Genomic DNA, 20,648 nt, shown 5'->3' on the forward strand with positions numbered 1-20,648 from the left:
TTGTTTTGTTATGATAGTTGTGGAGGTGAACCCTAACTGCTCTGATTGTTGGATGTTACAGCTTTTACTTTTGTCAGTAGCTGAAATGTCTCTTAGATTTTATTCCAGTTCATATTTTTGATTGCATAGAAGATAGCTTTGCTTGGTTGAAATAATTATACTGTACCAGTACTTGATTTGGTTTTGTCATTAGGGTATGAAAGCTCTGCTGATTTTGCTGCATTATGTCTATAGGCAATAGTTATACTAAGAATTTATGCTTCTCTCCTGAATACTGTTTGTCTTTACACTCTGGTCCTTTGCCATCATTTGTAGTTGGATGAGTCAGACACTGTAGCTGAGACTCATTAGAAGCTATTCATGGATCAGACATGCCTGCTTTCCCAAGTTTCCTGATAAACATTTATTTTCTCTTTTTCTGTGTTTGACTGCATATCTAATATCAGAACTTCTACATACTGCAAGCTGCTTGTACTGTATTACAATTATAAGAATTCTCTGGGCCATACAAACTGTGATAGCATATATTGGCTGAAATTACCACTACTTCAAACTCAGTACCTCTGTTCCAACCATTTTCATTTAATTTCAAGCTAATGGCATTTTAACATATTGTATCATACCATGAATTGCTAAAAGATTTATTTATTTATTTATTTTTCCATATTTGTTATATAGTGAAGATTTTAAAATATATCTTAGTGTCAATTTATCATTATGCATGATACAATATTGTGTCTGAAGCAGTTCCATATATAGGAGTATTAATTTAATGTTCCCCACAACAGTATTGATTTAATGTTTCTCATACTGTCCCAAATAGCTGAGAACATACTATTCAAGTGCAGTATGCCCCATTATGTCACCTTTTCTGTATGTCTTGCTGTTAACATTACAGTATATTTCAAAAACTGCCAATTATAGTTCCAGTGCTGTCTCTAAAGCTGATCTACCAGTTTCATCAGTTTATAATACCAGTTGTGTAATAAAGGTTGAGGTAATCTGGAACTCATCAATAGGCCTATATTGAGGACCACCTATGCAATTCTATGATCATCCAGGCTTTTATTGTATCGTAAAAATCAGAACTCTGAACCAATACTGAGTCAGCCATATGCACAACAGGCATTTCCCGGGAACAAAGATGGCAATACGGTTGTGACCAGTCTGTTTGAGACGCCCATCATCGCACGCTACATTCGAATCAAGCCCACCAGATGGCGGGATCGAATATCCATGCGACTGGAGTTGTATGGCTGCAAATACAGTAAGTAACATCTTCATTCCTTGAAAACTTCCAATCATTTATCTGTGACCAGGCACCTTTATCCCAAAGAGGGTAGCCACAAACAAATCACCTCCATATTACCCTGCCCTCTGCCATCTGACTGCCCCTGCCATCAAGAATTTGGCAGTTATTGTTGGTGTTTGGTTCCTGGGGCTGAATTCACTGATAAACTTATGATCAGTTCCTTGTCGTAACCAAGAACTGTTTTTGCTGGAAGAACTAGAGACAAGATTCTGCAGTCTCCATGAGAAAAAATTCTTAGTTACATGATACTTTTACTCTCATATGTAAATTTGTTTTAACTATAAGGAGAGAGAGGAGAGGGTTCAACACTCTCCTTTCCTTGTCCATGTGAATCTGGGCCCTGTTTGGCTTTTCTTTGTAATACTCTGTTGTAGTATAATTTAGGAATTTTACAGGGGTCACATACAAAAAAGCCATGTATTCACTGAAAGTAATCCTGTACATTTCTGCTGTACTCTGTTCATGGTGCTAAGTATTACAGTATTTGTACATGGATCCTTGCCTGTTCAGTATCCTTTCCACAGCCTTAGTCAATCAGTGTCTGTGGGGACTCAAAATTAATCATTACCAGATTAGTATTATTTCCACAGCCCCAGAGTCAATCAGTTTCCTTAGGAATTTGAACTGTTGACATGTATAAACTCCTTTCCACAGCTTTTGAATCAGTGATTTTCCTTTTGGACTCAGAATGAACCCTTGCTAGTTTATTATCCTTTCCACAGCCCTAGAGTCTGTCAGTTTTCACAGGGACTCAAAAGGAACCCATGCCATTTTAGTATCATTTTCACATTTCCACAGTTCCCAAGTCATTTTCCATGGAGATTCATAATGAGCCGTTCCAAGTTATGTATTGTTTCCACAGCCCCTGAGTCGATCAGTTTTAGAGGAAACTCCATGGTTGTGATGGACTACACCCACGTGCCTATTCGTTCACTGAGGGATCACATTCGTTTCCGTTTCCGCACCACCCAACCTGACGCCATGATGATGTACAGCCGAGGCACCCAGGGCGACTACCTTTCCCTCCAGCTGGTCCAGAATAGAATGGTGCTTAATATTAATCTAGGTAAGTCTGGTGTTGGAACAAACTGCCATGATGTCTTCTGTGTTAAGGCAACATTGTCATTCTCTCCATGACTTCAGTTTAACAAGAAATATCCTCTTGTAGTGGCAGAAAATCAGGTGTCAGAGATGGTATTGATCCATCTGTCCATCCAATCCTACGTTGCCCCATGAGGAGCATAGGAGCCCGGGGCTAGGCAGTTGGTCCTGACATTTAAGATGAGAGTGACCAGCCTCAGTCATCCCTGAGTGGCATTACATCAGCGATAAACCCCAACCACCCCTTGGATATAAACCTTCACTGGCTCACTCTGATTGGAGCGCAATAATTACCCACTAAACCACCAGGTTGATATATAAAATTTTTGTGTAAAGTTGAATTAGATATCAAAAAGCAGGACCTTTACATTGCATTCCACCAGTTTCAAAATGAAATAGATATGATGTACTGTACTATCATAGTAAAGGTCCCAATCATACCACCAATGTTGAGCTGGATAAAGTCCCAAAAGGCTTACTTGGAATATCAGAGTACAGTACATCAACATATTTTATGCTGATTTTCCTTTGAATTCATATGATGAAGCATGTATTTGTGTGTATGAAATTTTTATTACCAGACTGAGCTTTTCTTACGGCGAGTCTTAGTTGCCTAAAGTTGAATAGTTTCGTGGAAATAGACTACTTGAAGCCAAAGACTAATCCCCCCCCCCCCCCATATACAGATTGTTTTGTGTTAGTGTATAGTAAGTGTACGGTAATTTCTAAATCGGCTGTATGCTGAATTCTTGCATTGTGAAGATGATGGCAAGCCTCCAGTACAGTATATGACAAAATTTCTGAAGCCACTGTTGAAGATAGAATGTGTTTGTCCTTGGTGTCACTGCTGACTGCACCTTATAATGTTGGATGCTGGCTTATCACATATAATTACCTTAGGCATTCCACAAATGTTTAGCTTATATGAAGGGATTACCTTCCTCTTTGTGATTTAAGTTTTATGCATGATGGCCATTACTGTTACATCATATCAACCATACGCATTAGTAGGGAAAATAATTCAGATGCCTGTCATTCCAGGATCAAAATTAATGACCTCATTGTCCGTGGGATCACTACTGGATGACAATGCTTGGCATGATGTAGAAATTCGCAGAGAGCAGCAGAACATTACTTTCCTGGTGGATCGTGTAAGAAATGACGACATAATCTTTGGAGACTTCAAGAGGCTTGATCTTAATCAGGAGGTATGAAAGAAAAGTACAAAGCTGAGCCTCTATTCCACTGAAACTTTATATAGTACTGTACATACAGTTTAGTTAACTTACAAATTAATTATTAGTTTAAAAGCATTGTAATGTGGGCTACAGGCAGTGCTGATTACAGGTCAGGAATGTGTTACAAAATAACACAACTTTTTTCATACAACTGGTACGTAAATTAGGGAGTTGGCAAGTCAGAGTGGGGCTTTAATAGGAAAATTTTTATGTAATTAAAGGGCACTTGATGGTAACAAAGAACATGAAAGTTGCTTATAAGGAGGATTAACTGTATTGGCATTATGCTTATACAGTATTTCAGCTCAAATTAGGTCTTTCATAGCATAAAATTTCTATTTCAGCTCAAATTAGGCCTTTCATAGCTTAAAATTTTTTGGGTTTGATCCCTTTGTGAAGAAGATTAGGGTGATTATTAATTTGCTTTATTAAAGGTGTTAATATGTGTTTTCCCCCTGCAGCTATACATTGGAGGAGTGCCAAACATGCAGCTTGGTATGAATGCTCGGTATAACTTCACTGGCTGCATGGAGAACCTCTTTATCAACGAGACGGCCATCATCCCAGAGATGAGGAATACCGATGACTACTACTCTTCCTATTATAGCCGACCAAAGTACACCAGAATCAACACTTCGCCTACCTGTCCTGTGAGTCATAACCCATGAAACTGAGATTTGCATGAAGCTGAATTACTGTACTTTAGCCTTTATAAAATCTTTATATCTCTGTCATCCTGTAGGGGTTAACAGGTAAAGTTTTCATTCTTGCCCCCCCCCACCCACTCCCACCACCCACACACACTTTTCTTTCCCCCTAATACCACACAGTTATGTGAAGAGGTTTGAAGAATGGGAGGGTAGTAGGTGTTGGGGAGATGATAAAATGAACCAGAGAATGGATTGCTGAAAAAAATAATAGAAAGCATGTGACAAGAGTTATGCACTTTACATGGACTGCACCCTAAGTTATCTGGATTTTTGACAGAGGTAGGTGGGGGTGCTCACCATCCACTCACTCGATGTAGTGCTGCTCTCGAGTGACTGCCCTTTCCTTTCTTTCTCTTGTCTTTCTTTCCTTCATTCTTTCCTCTTCCTTCTGTGTGTGGGTGACTCTACACTAAGTGACAGGCCAAATGGCTTCCTGTACACCAGGAAACCATTTACTATGCTGGGTGGAAACCATATAACCAAATTATGGCACCTGGTGGTTTAGTGGGTAATTGTGGTGCTCCAGTTGGATTGAGCTGGTGCAGGTTTATATCCAAGGGGTAATTGGGGTTTATTGCTCACATAATGCCACTCAGGGATGAGTGAGGCTGGTCACTCTCATCTTAAATGCCTGGACCAACTAGCCTAGCCCTGGGCTTCTATGCATCTCAAGGGGCAATGTAGGATTGGCTGATGGATGGATGATAATGATTAGTATATGTACTACATCTTATGCCAACGGCCATACCACGTTGAGTACACCGCTTCCCGTCCGATCAGCAAAGTTAAGCAATGTTGGGTCTGGTTAGTACTTGGATGGGTGACCGTCTGGGAACACCAGATGCTGTTGGCATAACGTTCTCCCTACTTGTCAAGTGAGGTTGGTGGAGGACTAGTGCCCCTCCCTGTAAAACAATTAACTCTAAGTCTCGGCCACCCCGTTTGGGATACATGGCGTCTGGCAATGAATGAATCATGTGCAATCCATGATGAGCAACCTTTCCAGAGAGAAAGAGTTTACTTTATAGGCAGGTGCTTCTGGAATAGCTGAGAATTATATTACAAAACATTTATTTTAATTACATAATTTATGTGGTCTGCTCTTCACAGTTTGGAGACTCGGCTGACCTAACACTGACATTCCTAAAGCGTCAGGCACATCTTCGCTACCCAGCTTTTGAGGATCTTCGTACCATTAATGTTTCCCTTGAGTTCCGGACCTACGAAGACGATGGTATTCTTATCTACCACAGTTTTGCCACCAGTGGGTATTTTAAGGTAAGTTTGCAGGCAGTCTGAAACTTTCATTTTGGCTTTGTTTTATTTTATCTGAGAAGGACAACTTTTGCAGGCTTACAGGCTGTAGCTTTTTCATACAATACAAAGATTGGTATGGCTAAGAGCAAATGTGGTACATCTATACTTTATATATACAGTATATTGAATATCAGCTTGTCTGATGAGAAGTCCTTGGCTGCAATAATAGCTTCAGTGGAGTGCCAAAATCAACATTCTCTATAATCATGCTCTTTTCTCTTTATGAATGACAGTTATATATGCTGGAGATGTTAGGAAACCTGCATGTCATAGTAAAGTATATCCTAAATAATAATTTTTGTTTCAGTTGTTCCTGGAAGAGGGAAAGGTTAAGGTAGAAATCTTAGCACGAGACACTCCAGGGAAGGTGGTTCTGGACAACTTTGATGTGTCTTACAATGATGGCCGCTGGCACAAGGCAATGTTCACCATCGCACAGAACAGTATGATCCTCACAGTAGATGATGTACCCATGAAGACTGTCAGAATTATATCCATCATCTCTGGCAAATATTTCCTCATTGGAGGTAATTATTCACCAGTGTATGTCACTTCCAGACCTTCTGTATAGTGATGTCTTTAAAATAATTTCCATATACCGGTATATGAGTATTTTAATTTGTATATGACTGAGGTGGTATCAAGACCTATTTTCTCTTTGTACAGGTGGTGTGTACGGCTCCCCGGGGTTCTTAGGCTGCATGAGGAGGATATCTGTGGTTGGCTTCATGCAAAAGCCCAAGGAAGATGTAAGTTACATTGAGAATTAGAAATTTCAAAATGCTGTACCAGTTGCATTCCTGGTGCTGAGAGAATCTTCCACACCAAGTGTATTCAGTAAATTATGGCCTTTTTTAACACCTCAGGGCTGCAGTGAGGGATGCCTATAGTGTACCTTTATATAGTGCTTCAAACACGTAAAGAAAGAACCCACCCTAATTGCAAGTAGCCCTCACTTCCTCATGAGCCCCGAATGGAAGTGGCTGACTGTAGTGAGGTTCATGTGGGAAAAGCTAAAAATTAATTACAGGTTATCAGCCACTCCAACAGTGCTGTCTTTTCTGTAGTTGGTTGAGGTTTATTGCTCACGTAATGCCACTCAGGGATGAGTGAGGCTGGTCACTCTCATCTTAAATGTCAGGACCAACTTGCCTAGCCCCAGGCTTCGACGCTTCTAATAGGGTGGCATAGGATTGGATGATGGATGGATGGCTGTTCTTACTACTACCAGACAGTTTTATTCGGCATACGAGACCTCTGGTTTTGAAAGGGTTAGGGAAGGCTGTATGTTAGGTAACTCCTCCAAGGAAAGTACTGTATATGCCAAATTGAATAATATTGTCTAGGGGTAAGATCAGAATAAAAAATACATCTGAGGGAAGGGTTTAACACATTTTTGAGTGCTGTGATTTCCTGACTTCACATGTACCTGGGGTTACTGCTCCAACAAAAGCAAATCAGAGCAACAGATATTCATATGAAGCTGTTGCTTATGATGTACATTCATGGATACAAACCCCTTGCAGTCTCATAACTGTGTAAAAAACATCATGAGAGCTACTCGAACTAATTCATCAAATTGGTTGCAGTATTTTCTCATAACCTCAGACATGTAAAGGCACTAGGTGTTAAGTGTGGGTGTACCTAATATTCAGATAGCTTAGTCTTTTTCTCTCACTGTGACCTGACAGGAGATCAGTGACCAGTCAGGGATAGTACAGGCTGCGTGTCAGATCATGGACCGTTGCAACCCTAATCCATGTGAGCACCGGGGCAGGTGTAAACAAAACTCACAAGAATTCTTCTGTGACTGTGAAGGCACCGGCTACTCTGGGGCTGTCTGCCATGCTCGTAAGCTCTGTATTATTTGATTGTTGTACATCCATTTCTTTAGTTCTTTTTATTTTCTCCATAGATGCATACTTTAAGTTATGCATAATTCCACGACTGCTCCTCAGTACATTAGATTAAATGTTTGTTGTACTTCTGTTCACTTAACCTCGGGGTTATGGCATGCCATTCAAACGTGGTTGTTTGGCAGTCAACAGCATGTCATAAACGTCTTCTGGAAGCAAAAATACTGTTGCTGCAGCAACATGCAGATCTGGTATTGGTCTCATGAAATTATATGAAACTGTGCTGTAATAGTTTCTGTTTCGTGATTACCGTAGTAGAGTGAGTTCTTGTAGTGCACTGACGTACAGCAGTTCATGGTTATTATGCCACATTTTAAATATTCATTGTTGCTTTTAAACCTCAGTAAATTACAGAAGCATTGCCAGCTAAAGTATCACTGATACCTATGAAGCTGATTTGCCACTTTTCCAGTTTACAGCAACAAATGAATGGAAAAAGTTGTGATGTATTTTGGTGAACCACATGTTTATTATTTCTTGTTATTTTCTTTGACAGCACTGAACCCTATCTCGTGCGCCGCATATGCTCTACAGAACAAAGGCATCAGGAGAGCAGAGATCTATATTGATATTGACGGATCTGGACCACTTGTACCGTTCCCAGTCACCTGCGAATTCCACAGTAAGTCAAGAATTCACAAGATATTTAAGAGTTTGTTGGAATTTGAAAGAGTAGAAAATTGAATGAATGAAAAGCAGACCAAGTGATAAGGGTTTGCTTTTAAAAGAGTATAGATGATAGATAATCATAAAGAATAGTGATGTACGTAATGAGTTATTCACCACTCATGATTTACTCTTTCAACCAGATGATGGAACTGTTCTCTCAACTCTGAGTCACAAGCATGAAAAACTGACAACTGTTGATGGATTTGAACGGCGAGGGTCTTACATCCAGAACATTATCTATGATGCCGGGATGGAGCAGATTGAAATATTTGTCAACCGGTCATCAACTTGCCGCCAGCGCATCCACTTTGAGTGCCTTAAGGCAAAGCTGTTCAACTCTCCATCACCTGAAGACCAAGATTTCCAGGTGGGTGCATCACCATAATTGCATTTCATTTGTTCTTATGGATAGGGAGATCCAGAACAAGGCTGATATGGAGGGAATAATAATAAAATGCTTGGAAAGGAGGTAAAAGAAGTTTGAGGGTGATTAAGAACAGACTGCAAAAGCCGTGAAAGCTAAAAAGGCAGTAATACATATCATACATTAAAAATGCCTTCCTTGCAGCCATATACATGGTGGGTGTCACGTAACAACCAGCCAATGGACTACTGGGGTGGGTCTCTGCCTGGCTCGCGCAAATGTGAGTGTGGCCTCATGGGGACATGTGTCACTGACCGGTGGTGCAACTGTGATGCTGGTGAGTACTGTTTTTCTTTGCAGAATATACTATGTCCCAAGTTTGAATGTCTGCAGTATGTTGCAATTACTGTTATCACACTAAATTGTGTAGGTTACATCAGCTGATAGCAGCTTTCATGTCATCATCATGAGCCATATCTTTGCTCAGTCTCCAAGCCCTGAGGTCACCACAGAAGACCTCTTTTATTATCAGATATCCCAGCCAGATATTTAAGGACTTGTATTTTATTTTTCAGGTCTGGAGTCGTGGCTTTATGACAGTGGTGAGCTGACTGTAAAGGAACATTTACCCGTGCGTCAGCTGCGCATTGGGGACACTGGTACCCCACTTGATGGCAAGAAGGCTCGCTACACTCTGGGGCCACTTATCTGTGAAGGCGACAGTCAGTTTTATTTTATTTTAATCTTTTCCACAGGACACTCATAACTTTACTGATATTGTTTTCTTTATGTGGTGGGTGGAGGTGCCCCCCATCCACTCACTTGATGTAGTGCATCCTTCAAAGAAAATATTGAAGAATTAAATCATAGTCAAAGAATGAATGAAATAATAATGACTAACAATCAGGTGCTTCCTTCAAGATGGGGCAAGCCACCTACGATTTTAGTTTGAGCAAGTTGTTTTATGTGGCTATATTTCATCTTTGATTTGTTATTTTACTGTGCAATACAGAACCATGTTTTATCTTTTCATCATCATTTTTCATTCTTTTTTTTTTTCCCCTCACATGGTTACTTGTTTTCCCTCTTTTTCCATTTTCCTACTAAGTATATATATATATATATATATATATATATATATATATATATATATATGCTAATAATGTTTATCCATTTTTTTTCTCAGATGTGTTTGACAATGTTGTGACTTTCCGTATTGATGACGCCACCATTGAACTGCCACGCTTTGACATGGGCCACTCTGGAGACATTTTCTTTCAATTCAAGACAACCACTCGTGATGGCTGTCTCATCCATGCCAAGGGACCCAATGATTACATCAAGGTCTCCATTGTTGGTAAGTACAGAATTGTTTTTCAGTTGTTTCTATTATTTCAGCTAGCATTAGTCTGTGTTTTTGCTTTCTGCCGGTCTCAAGTTATATTGACAAAAGAAAACCTGCTTAACTCAGTTTAAATGACAGTTTTCATGTGTAGTTGCCTACTGTGGGTTTGCATACCATGAAGAGATACTATGAGTGATGTTGTCATGAATCAAATTCGCGACATTTTCCTTTTGTGAGAAACCACGAACTATTAGTGGAAAACTCACTGTGTATCACTCAGTTAACCGTTTCTCTCTTCATTTCGGTGGTATACTTTTCAAAACATTCGTCACTGTTTCAAAAGTGACCGATCTAATGTACGTCATTAAGTGCTCTACTGAGCGATATTATTGTTTTTTTTTTTTTGTTCGTCCCTGCTTTCCTAAACCGTTAGCCACGCTTTCTGGGCTGGCCTGTGTGTTCTACCACACGCATCGTATTTGAATAGTCAGTCAAGTGTCTGTCGTGACGGAGTGAGGTTCGGTGCTCCAGCAGTGAGAGGTCAGCTAGCACCCAGACTCTACTAGACTACAGTTCTCCAGGCTCCCACCCTTCTTGGTGATACACCACATTCATTGACCAGTATTTTCTTTTCGTTTTCCTAGACTTAAGAATTTAGTTAAGGTGCTTGTCCTAGGCGTAAGAATTTAGCTTTTGAGTGAGTGAGTGAGTGAGTACGATCTCTTTATTTGAATTCATTTGAAATGTAATGTTAAATTTATTTCTTTATAATCAATAAATTTAACAGTTCTTTTTCTTGAGCTTAATGTAATGTAAACTCGTGTTTCATTTCTCCACAATTAAGCTTATTTCCCTTATAGCTCCTAGCCTGCATAAACGTTTTGCCATTCATAACTGGTACTTAGGCCAGTCTTGTTGTATTAAGCTTAAAATCCGTTGTGCCTCCTAGGAGTTACGCATCAGCAAGAACCTGATATTATTAATAGTATTAGTTATTTATTGTCAGGGGTGAAGTAACTTTCTCCAGAGGCTAACAGTACTAATAAACAGCAATTGAGTAATTAGTCTCTGCTGTGTACTGTTGAGAAAGTTTATAAATTCTCGTTCTTAGAGAATCATGCGAAGCAAGCCAGCATAAAGTAATCATTGCTTGATTTAGCAAGACAATTCTTGTTCCTGCTGTTCAGTATTATTGAACATTATCATTTAAATATTTACTTTTATTTTAAAAACCCCGTGACAATTGGCGACCTCATTCCAGGATATTAACTCCTAGCTCTAAAGCTATTCACGAGATAATACTCACTCGTTAATATTTAGGTATTTATCATTAAAGTTTATAGGCACAAGTTTACTGGTGTTTCCCGTTAATTTAGCTAGTGAATTTTTGCTTTATAAATCCATAGAGTACTTAACTCTATTTAGTACTTTATTCTTGGTAACGCCAGACGATTTTATTCGCTCCTGGGAAGTCGCCGTACCCATTGTGTTAATTATTGAGTCTTCCCAGTCATTTACATTTTTGCTTTATTCTTTTCCAATTAACTAGATAAGACTGGTCACCACTAGCTTGTGTCTGTACTCTTTACTTGTGTTTATTAGCATTCGTTTGCAAAGTAGCAGTCAGTACTGAGTCGCTAGTTATTAGATTGAGCTAGCATCATGGCAGCCAGTGACTATGTACAGGAAGCTAAAGATATGGGCCTCACAGACCCAGAGAAAATACAAACCTACGTCCTCTCACGGTTTAATTACGAGCAAGAACGTGAGAAAGATGCTCGTGAAGAGCGTAGAATCCAACGTGAACACGAGCGAGAACAGCGCGAACACGAGCAGAAACTGCGCGAACACGAGCAAAAACAACGCGAACGCGAGCTAGTACAAGAGCAAGAACAACGCAAATACGAGCGTGAGCAACGAGACAGAGAACGAGAACACGAACATGCCAAGCGAGAAGCACGTGAAAAACATGAACTTGAAGTGCTGAAGCTCAAGCGAGATTCCTTGGCTTCAGGCACATCTGGTGCAGTTGGTCCAAGCTCCACGAGCGTTCTCCCTGCACATGTCCTGGCGACCCCACGTATCAAGCTTCCTTCATACAAGGAAGGCGAGCGAATCGAGCCATACATAGCTCGTTTTGAGGACATGGCAGACATGTATCTACTGGATGAGGCAGCTAAGCGGCTCCAATTTCTTAGTTTATCTGAGGGCCCTGCCCTCGATACTCTCCACAGAATTCGTGGAGACAATCTCACGTATGAGATGATGAAAGCTGCACTCATTAAGGCGTATGGTCTCACAGTAGACAACGCCAAAGTTCAGTTCATGCGAGCTCGTCTCCAAGACAAGGAGACAGCTGTTCAGTTCCTCAACCGTCTCACTGCTTACCTAAATGAGTGGATGGAGAAAGATGAAACTCCTTCCATGCGTGAGGGGATAATTGACCTTATGCTGCGTACACAGCTAGAGAGGTCGTGGCCTGCTGAGCTCATAGCACAGCTTAAGATCTGCCAGGTGAAAGATGCCAGCCAAATAGTAGAAAAGGCTGACGCATTCTTTACTGCATACGGGTATCAAACTCATAAGCAAAACACCTGGAACAGGAAAGCTGATAAATCTGGGAAACCGTCTTAGATTGAACCCCAGCAACAAGGCCATTCTCAGAATAATGGCCAAGGTCCAAAACCGCAGTGGAAGGACCAGGGGCAAAACACTCAGAAACCTGAGTGGAAGAGGTACAACAAGTACCCTAACCAGCAGCAGTATCAGCCATGCAACCGACTGACGGGACTGTCCTTTTCACCACCAGCTCAAAAGAGGCAGGAAGCGAACGCAGCCTTCATTCCTCAGCAGCAGCACGGTGGTCACGTCCCTACCAGTATGGGTACTCCCCCACAGTTCGCTAGTCCCACAGTGACAGTGAACCCCCCTCCACAGATGGCCAATGTTCCATCTCCACAGGCAGTGAGTACGACCCCTCAAGTTTCTAATTCTCAGGGCACAATGTTTGCCGCATCAATTATTCAGCAGCCTCATTAGTGGCTAGCTGCATCCTTCACAGGCCCTCCCACAGGTGATAGTACCTTCCTTGTTCAGCCAGGGTTTGTGGGAGCCATCCCTGTGAAGGTCCTGAGAGATAATGGATCCTCAGGTTGCTTTGTTAAGCAGAGTTTAGTTTGGCCTGAGCAATACACAGGTCGACAGATCCATGCAAACCTTATTGATGGATCAGTGAGATTGTTCCCTGAGGCATGTATCCAGGTGGCATCTCTATTTTATACTGGTACGACACTCGCAGTTGTCATGCCAGAACCCTGATTTGACCTTATTATAGGCAACATTCTCGGTGTCAAGGATAGTTGCACCGAACATGACGCTACTCAGACTTTGGTTGCTGCGGTAACATGACCCATGGCTGAGGCTCCAGACTGTGTCACCCCAGTGACCAATGAATTGCCGCAAGATCTGATGTGTAGCCAACTTGTTGTTCAAGAACAACATTCTGACCCAACGCTTGCTGTTGCGTGGAAGAAACAAAAGGGTCGAGTGATTAAGTACAGTATTCACGGGGAGGTCGAACCAAGTTCCTTTGTAAACAAGGACAGCTCTACCGTGAGTCACAAAGACCCAAGGACGAGGTTCGATTGCAGTTTGTTGTTCCCACCAAGTACCACCAAGCAGGGTTAGAATGGGGTCATTGTTCAGCCACAGGAGGTCACATGGGCAAAAGGAAGACCCAGGGCCGTATCCGAGCTGACTTTTTCTGGCCAGGGATGGGACGAGACATAGATAGTTTTGTGCGTTCCTGCAGGGTGTGTCAAAGTAACACCACTAATCAGGGACATGTCCTTCCTGTGCCGTTTGTAACCACACTCGTAATCTCTGAGCAGTTGAGAGACAGGGTAGTGGTAATGTGGGTGTAGACCCAATGTCTCACCTACTAACTGCTTACTGACTAGCAACTGTTGTATGCTGGGTTCCGTAAGATAGGTGGCCTCAGAGATTTGAGTAATCCAAGGACCAGCCTGGTTCCCAGTTAAAAGTGTAGACCTGACATCTCACTTGTTGGACTCACAGGACACAGTATGTCCAGGGCCTGTACATACACGTGTTCCGTAGTTTAAGGGGGGAAGTTTGAGAACTCCGCAGAGGCGACTCGAGGCTACGTGAGCCCGAGTTTGCACAAGGATTCTCAGCTCCCCGATATTAATATAAGTACTGTAGGTTAAGGGGAAAGGTCGAGAGAGAACTCCGCTGAGGCGACTCGAGGGTACGTGAGCCCGAGTTTGCACAAGGATTCTCAGCTCCCTGATATTAATATAAGCCAGTCTTGTTGTATTAAGCGTAAAATCCGTTGTGCCTTCTAGGAGTTACGCATGAGCAAGAACCTGATATTATTAATAGTATTAGTTATTTATTGTCAGGGGTGAAGTAACTTTCTCCAGAGGCTAACAGTACTAATAAACAGCAATTGAGTAATTAGTCTCTGCTGTGTACTGTTGAGAAAGTTTATAAATTCTCGTTCTGAGAGAGTCCGGCGAAGCGGACCGGTAAAGTAATCATTGCTTGATTTAGCAAGACAATCATTGTCCCTGCACTTCAATATTATTGAGAATTATCATTTAATTGTGCATTTATTTTAAAAACCCCGTGACACAAGCTTGGCAGATATCCATAAAATTATTCAGTTTTGGCCAGGGGACTTGTATAGACTCTCTACTTGGCATATCTGGTCTTCATGGGATGAGGAGACAAAGCATAAAACCTACATATTTCCTGTATGTCATTAAAGCAGGTGAAAGAGAGTTGGTGGTGGGGTCAGGATCACACTATCTTTGAATGGTCTCTCCAGAAAGGGGTTACATGGAGACAGATCTGGGTCCTGTGCCTCTCGTGTCCAGTAAAGCTAGAAGGCTTATGTGGCTGAGCAAAACGTGTGAAGTGTAAGTGGAAATGGTGCTTTAATAATTTAAGCAGAAGTTGTGAAAGGGAGAGTGTTACAGTGCTGTAATTCATTTGCTTCCCCAGGTGGCATGCAGCTGCAGTTCCAGTACCAGGCTGGAGCAGGTCCAATGAGTGTGAGTGTGGAGACAGCGTACGTCCTCAATGACGATGAATGGCACTCCGTCATGGTGGAACGCAACCGCAAGGAAGCACGTATGGTGGTTGACGGAGGCAGGAAGGCTGTTATGAAGGAGCCACCAGGACCAGTCAGAGCCATTCATTTGGACAGTGATTTTGTTGTTGGTGAGTAATTAGTACAATGGTGCAGATGTTACTGGTTTAGGAGTTATTTTTGAAAACTGAAAACCATTGCATTTTATCAGGTTATATTCAGCCATACTGCAGGCTTTTCATCATTAACCTCCACATATAACCACTGCATTTTATATATTCAGACATATTTCACTTTCTCATTATTATTCATCATATATATTCCATCCCAGGGGCCACAGTGGACTATTTAGATGGTTTTGTGGGATGCATCCGGGCTCTGATTTTGAACGGTGAGCTACAAGACCTACGAGGGCGGGCAGAAAGGGGGATGTATGGTGTGCAGCCTGGGTGTGTGGGCAAGTGCAGCTCTAGCCCCTGCCTCAACAATGGCACCTGCCATGAGGGTTATTCACACTATGAATGTGACTGCCGATGGACTGCCTTCAAGGGCCCTATCTGTGCTGATGGTGGGTTCAGCTTGCAGAAAATCCTTGTTATGTCACCTTTATTGACATTCTTTTTCTTAGTGACTACACTCACCACAACATATATAAGTTTTACGTCCTTGTTTTTAATTTTAAAAAAAAAATCATGCTGGAACACAAGCTTCTTAAAGCAATTTTATCTTAACATGATAGTTTTAAGGAATAGTGTAAGTGGGGATTTACTGTATTCTGTATGTAACTGTATAGCTGTAACAGAGTTCATAATTGACAAAAATCATATGTTACAGAAATTGGCATCAAGATGTTAACAGACACAATGGTGAAATATGAAATCCCCGGCACATACAAGTCCACCATTGCTGAAAGGATACGTGTGGGCTTCACCACGACCAACCCTCGAGGCTTCCTTATGGGCCTCTATTCAAACATCAGTGGAGAGTACCTCACCCTCGCTATTTCTAATTCTGGTTAGTATTTACCATTCCCAGACTTGTCTGACAGCATTGGAAAATAAACACCATATCAACAGGAATGGCCTCTGTTAATCATACTGGATATATAGAAAAACCTTCAATTACATATACATCCATCCCTAAGGGTGTTTGGATACTTAGTAATAATAATGCACAAAATCAGAAGGTGCTGTCTGAGAGTGTGACTTTGGCAGAAGTGAAAAATGATATAAAAAGGTTGAAGAAAGAACAGGCAGCAGTGTTGATGACGTATATGCAGTGATGGAAAAATATATTTTTGAGAGGTAATCCCAGGTGTGGATGATTGGAAGTGCACCAATAGAAAGGACAAAAGCTTTGACTGTACAGTCAGGACCCACTGTTAGGGTTTTATACCAGAACCCATCACGAATGTTGAATTCTGCGAATAGCGCAGACCTACCAGAAAAGTCACTGATTTCAATGTTTTAGCTATTCCTATTACCTACATAGCTATTCCTAATACTGTACCTACAAACCCATTACAACACCTGTAAATGCATTTTGACTAATACTTCCTGAAAAGACAGTACAGGATGGTACACAAGCACTTCTGAGTACAGTGTGCTGTACTCATTATGTGATGATGATGATGATGAGAGTTTGCTATGTGTCGAGCAGCATTATCTGTACAGGGTAACTGCACAGTTAAACTGTATAAGACAGTATTTCTTACAGAAAATATGCAAAATAATCACTTATGAATGACTAGGAACAGCTGATATTGTGGAAAAAGCATGAAATATCTTGAAACAGAAAAATCTGGGAATATGTCAACCCACAACTAGTGGTGGCTGACTGTACTTCTGTTTAAATGTAAACTTAACCAAAGTCAGTTTTATCACATGGTAAGTCTGCTGAGTGCTGCAGAAAAGAGAAGGTTAGAAGTAGATATGTCTGCTTTGTGGTAACAGAAAAATACATGAAAGAAGTGAATATAAAGAAGGTATGGACAGTATCAGAATGCTTAATGTTGTCACCTCACAACATACCCTTCCTTCCTTTAGGCCACTTGAAGGTGACATTTGACTTTGGCTTCGAGCGGCACGAGAAAGTGTATGGGAAACGAACCTTCCATGAGGGCCAGAACCACGACGTAAAACTTTACCGATCAGACAGCGGCAGGAAACTCACCATGCAGGTCAGTGGAGTGGGTTAATGTGGCATTACAGTTTTGTTTGAGTCACAGAAGTAGTATAGATTATACTGTAATTCATTCACCTTGATTTGGTCCTGATTTTTGTCCTTTTGCAGGTTATTTCACATACTTTAATGGGAGAATAAAATACTATAATGCTGCTTCTCTGCATCCTTTCTGTGGCTCTTCATTGTGATTAGCATCATATTCTAGTGTTAAGCTGTTGTAACAGCTCAGCATTCAGGATGGAGTGACAGCACTTTTAGACTGTTAGAGCAAGAAGAGTATAATAGCTAATTTTTCATATATGGTACCTGCTTCCATATGCCAGTTACTGTAGTTGTGTAACTTTCTGCTAAATATCAGTTACTGTAGGTCACTAAAATCATTTTGGGCCTGACCTCTGCTAGGGAATGAATATAGAGGCTGCTAAAGATTGAGCAGCATAGAGAACCGCCATTAGGTGACCAAGGCTGGCACATACATGCATGTTGGAGCCTTTACAAGCAAACAAAGGAGTGAAATTAAATACAGATGAAAGAAAGAGGGATTGTTTTGAGAGTAAGAAGTGAAAAAGATTAGTAAAGAGAATGAAGAAAAAGGTATGTGATGAATTTGGAAGGAAAATGAATGTTCAGTGTCTGAAAATGGATAACTGTTTTTGGAAAGATAGAACAAGAACCCTCAGTTTCATAGTAGATTGGCCATGTATAGCTGAGGGTAATTTGTCAGACCTGGAAAAAGAAAAAAAAAAAAGTGCCACAGAAGAGTTTTCATAAGTACATCAGGGTACTTCATATTTTTGTTAGAAATTAAGGAACACCAAGAGCAAAGTGTCACTAGAGGTGGGTAGAAGACCGAACGTTTTTCATTCCTACAGGTTGACAACTACGAACCAATCTCATGGACTTTTGATGTGAAGGGCTCAGCTGATGCCCAGTTCAATAACATCCAGTACGTGTATATCGGGAAGAACGAGTCGATGGCCGAGGGTTTTGTGGGGTGTATATCTCGGGTCGAGTTTGACGACATCTATCCTCTCAAGTTCTATTTTCAGCAGGACCGACCAGCAAATGTCATTGCAGAGTCAAGTGAGTATTAACCTTTTTGCTGTGCTTAGTGGGTTTGGGTATTTTCAGGGTAACGGTAGAAGACTTGGTTCAACTAAGAGACGTCCTTGGAGGTAAAGGCATCACAAAGTATTCCAAGCAACCATTTCTCAGCTATTAGGACACCTAGAGTTTTTCAGTTAAGAGTAACTCTCTGTTACATTTCCTGTTTATCCTCTTCATTCCCTCTCATCTTCATCACATATACAGTAGTTCCACCATGTCATATCTTCCTTCCTTCCTTTAAACACCTTTAGCACCATACTTATACTATCAGACGTTTTTCATTTGTCCCATTGACACCCACACAACTGAGTTTTCACTGGCTCTTCAGGCACAGGACCCAGATCTTACGCTTGTAATTGATTTTAGATGGCTGCATTGAGGGTATGGAGGCTCCTGATTCACACCATCGTCTCCCTTTTGAGAACTGGATGGGTTGTATTCTTTCTTTCTCCTAGTGCCATACATAAAGGTCAGAAATCCATGTGAAGACTTGCAGGTGCTAGAAACTGAGCTTAGACTAATTGTAGCTGAAGTATTTGCCAAATTGAAGGATTAAATGCCACATTATCAAGCTCTTAGCCACACTTACGCTCATTCTCATTGTAATACAGTTACTTCCCCAGTCTAATAAAAATTGAACTCTCTAGCTGTCCCTTGTATGTGTGGGTTTTCAGCTAGTAAGGGTCTTTTGCAGTGAAACTGTCAGCTACTAATACATTTGGGGCATTTTCCCATTCAGTCAGATAACAGAAAGCCAACTCCTTTTCTCTACCTATACTTTCCTTCGTCAGACCTGACCTCACCATTCATCCATGTACTGTAGTCTTAATGATTATCATCAACCCTTCCCAAATACAGTATAGTAACTGAGTTTTAACTTTGCATTCACCCATTTATGCGGAAAATCACTCCTAATCACATTTCCTTGTCAGTCACTTGGATGGTTTCTTTGCCATTTTATGCATTTTTCTCCCCAAGCATGCAAGGCCAACAGTGGCTGGTAGCAAGCCAGACAGCAGTTGTTTCCATAGAGAGATTTTGGCCGAGCCATTAGGCTCCCACGTAAGTTCCTGGACTGGTAAGATGTTAGGAGCTACTGAATGAATGGCAGCTGTCAAAGGAGATAAGATAGTTCTGACCATTACAGCAGCAAGCTCTCTGGAAATGCAGCATCGAGCCAGGAAGCAAACCTGCACACTCGTCACAGCAAGGTGCTGTGTTCACTGCAGGGGAACATTGGTTCTCATCACAGGTCAGACCTGCAACACGGTTCCTTGCCTGCAGTTGATGAATCTGTGTGGCCAGACAGACCGGGGTTACGTAACAACAAAAGCAGCAGCAGCAGTAGCATCAAGCTGTATTTCTTTATTAATATTCAGGATGCTTTAAAAAACATATATATATATATATATAGGTATAAGCAAAGTGTATAATCGTATACCGACCCTCTCCATCAGTGTTACCTGGAGAAAAAAAAAAAAAAAAAAAAAAAAAAAAAAAAAAAAAAATAACCCCCCCTTTCAGTATGGTGACACTTCATTCCTGTTAACACTATTACTCAGCTCATGGGATCTGTTAGCCTTTCCAGGCCTCCTGGCCACTATTGTGGCTTTATGGGTATAGGTATCCTGGCCACGATCGTGGCTCGCCTATTTGTGCAGGCGATTTTAAACTGTGGCAGGAAGCTGGTGAATGGTATCAGGATCTCTCAATATTTACTCACTTCCTGGGCATTAGACAAGCCAGTTGAGAGGAAATAAACCAAGATTTATGATTTTAAGTTAGTAGGATTGTTTCTTTGTCATTTTGTACACAAACACATTTATTTGTTGTGACACGACACACAACTTGCTATGCAACTTCCCATCATTATTACACCTCTTGTATGGTAAGCAGAGCCCTAATATTTGTAGACATAGGCACATTATTTTCGTATGCATAAATATAATATTTTTTTCTAAATTTACAAACCTTGTTGGAGTGGCCCTGGTGAGAGAGGATAGTGTTTGGAAACTCCCTGTACTGTTGTTTGCAGATGATACTGTGTTGTTGAGTGAAGACAAAGGGGAGCTGCAAGGCTTGGTGGATGAGTTTGAGAAAGTGTGTAAGAAACAGAATCTAAAGGTGAATGTAGGGAAGAGTAAAGTGGGTAGAAATGAAGTCAGTGAATGTACAGCGAGGTTGGATGGTGAGGAATTGGAAAATGTGAGTACGTTTAAGTACTTGGGTAGTGTGATAAGTAAGGATAGAGGTTTGGAGGGTGAAGTGC

The 20,648-nt window shown here is 41.1% G+C and overlaps 1 protein-coding gene and 1 non-coding gene across 2 annotated transcripts in view; both read left to right on the forward strand.

Annotated features, from left to right (window-relative positions):
- The window catches only part of Nrx-IV (neurexin-4), a 44,486-nt gene that overhangs the window by 16,623 nt on the left and 7,215 nt on the right, over positions 1–20,648 (forward strand). Inside the window, exons 4-21 of the mRNA XM_080279901.1 lie at positions 1,126–1,267; positions 2,175–2,378; positions 3,455–3,621; positions 4,113–4,301; positions 5,472–5,639; positions 5,986–6,205; positions 6,345–6,427; positions 7,370–7,529; positions 8,091–8,216; positions 8,404–8,630; positions 8,832–8,964; positions 9,203–9,349; positions 9,814–9,984; positions 15,001–15,219; positions 15,420–15,656; positions 15,923–16,102; positions 17,134–17,267; positions 18,145–18,355. Coding sequence (XP_080136027.1) covers positions 1,126–1,267; positions 2,175–2,378; positions 3,455–3,621; positions 4,113–4,301; positions 5,472–5,639; positions 5,986–6,205; positions 6,345–6,427; positions 7,370–7,529; positions 8,091–8,216; positions 8,404–8,630; positions 8,832–8,964; positions 9,203–9,349; positions 9,814–9,984; positions 15,001–15,219; positions 15,420–15,656; positions 15,923–16,102; positions 17,134–17,267; positions 18,145–18,355 — 3,118 coding nt within the window. The remainder of the gene's footprint in view (positions 1–1,125; positions 1,268–2,174; positions 2,379–3,454; positions 3,622–4,112; positions 4,302–5,471; positions 5,640–5,985; positions 6,206–6,344; positions 6,428–7,369; positions 7,530–8,090; positions 8,217–8,403; positions 8,631–8,831; positions 8,965–9,202; positions 9,350–9,813; positions 9,985–15,000; positions 15,220–15,419; positions 15,657–15,922; positions 16,103–17,133; positions 17,268–18,144; positions 18,356–20,648) is intronic.
- Positions 5,096–5,214, forward strand: LOC145390099 (5S ribosomal RNA). Its single transcript, XR_013895575.1, has one exon. It is a non-coding gene; the product is annotated as a 5S ribosomal RNA (ribosomal RNA).

This window comes from Coenobita brevimanus, chromosome 1 (assembly GCF_032717465.1).
Source record: "Coenobita brevimanus isolate Jiangsu-jjx chromosome 1, ASM3271746v2, whole genome shotgun sequence".
Classification (NCBI taxonomy): domain Eukaryota; kingdom Metazoa; phylum Arthropoda; class Malacostraca; order Decapoda; family Coenobitidae; genus Coenobita; species Coenobita brevimanus.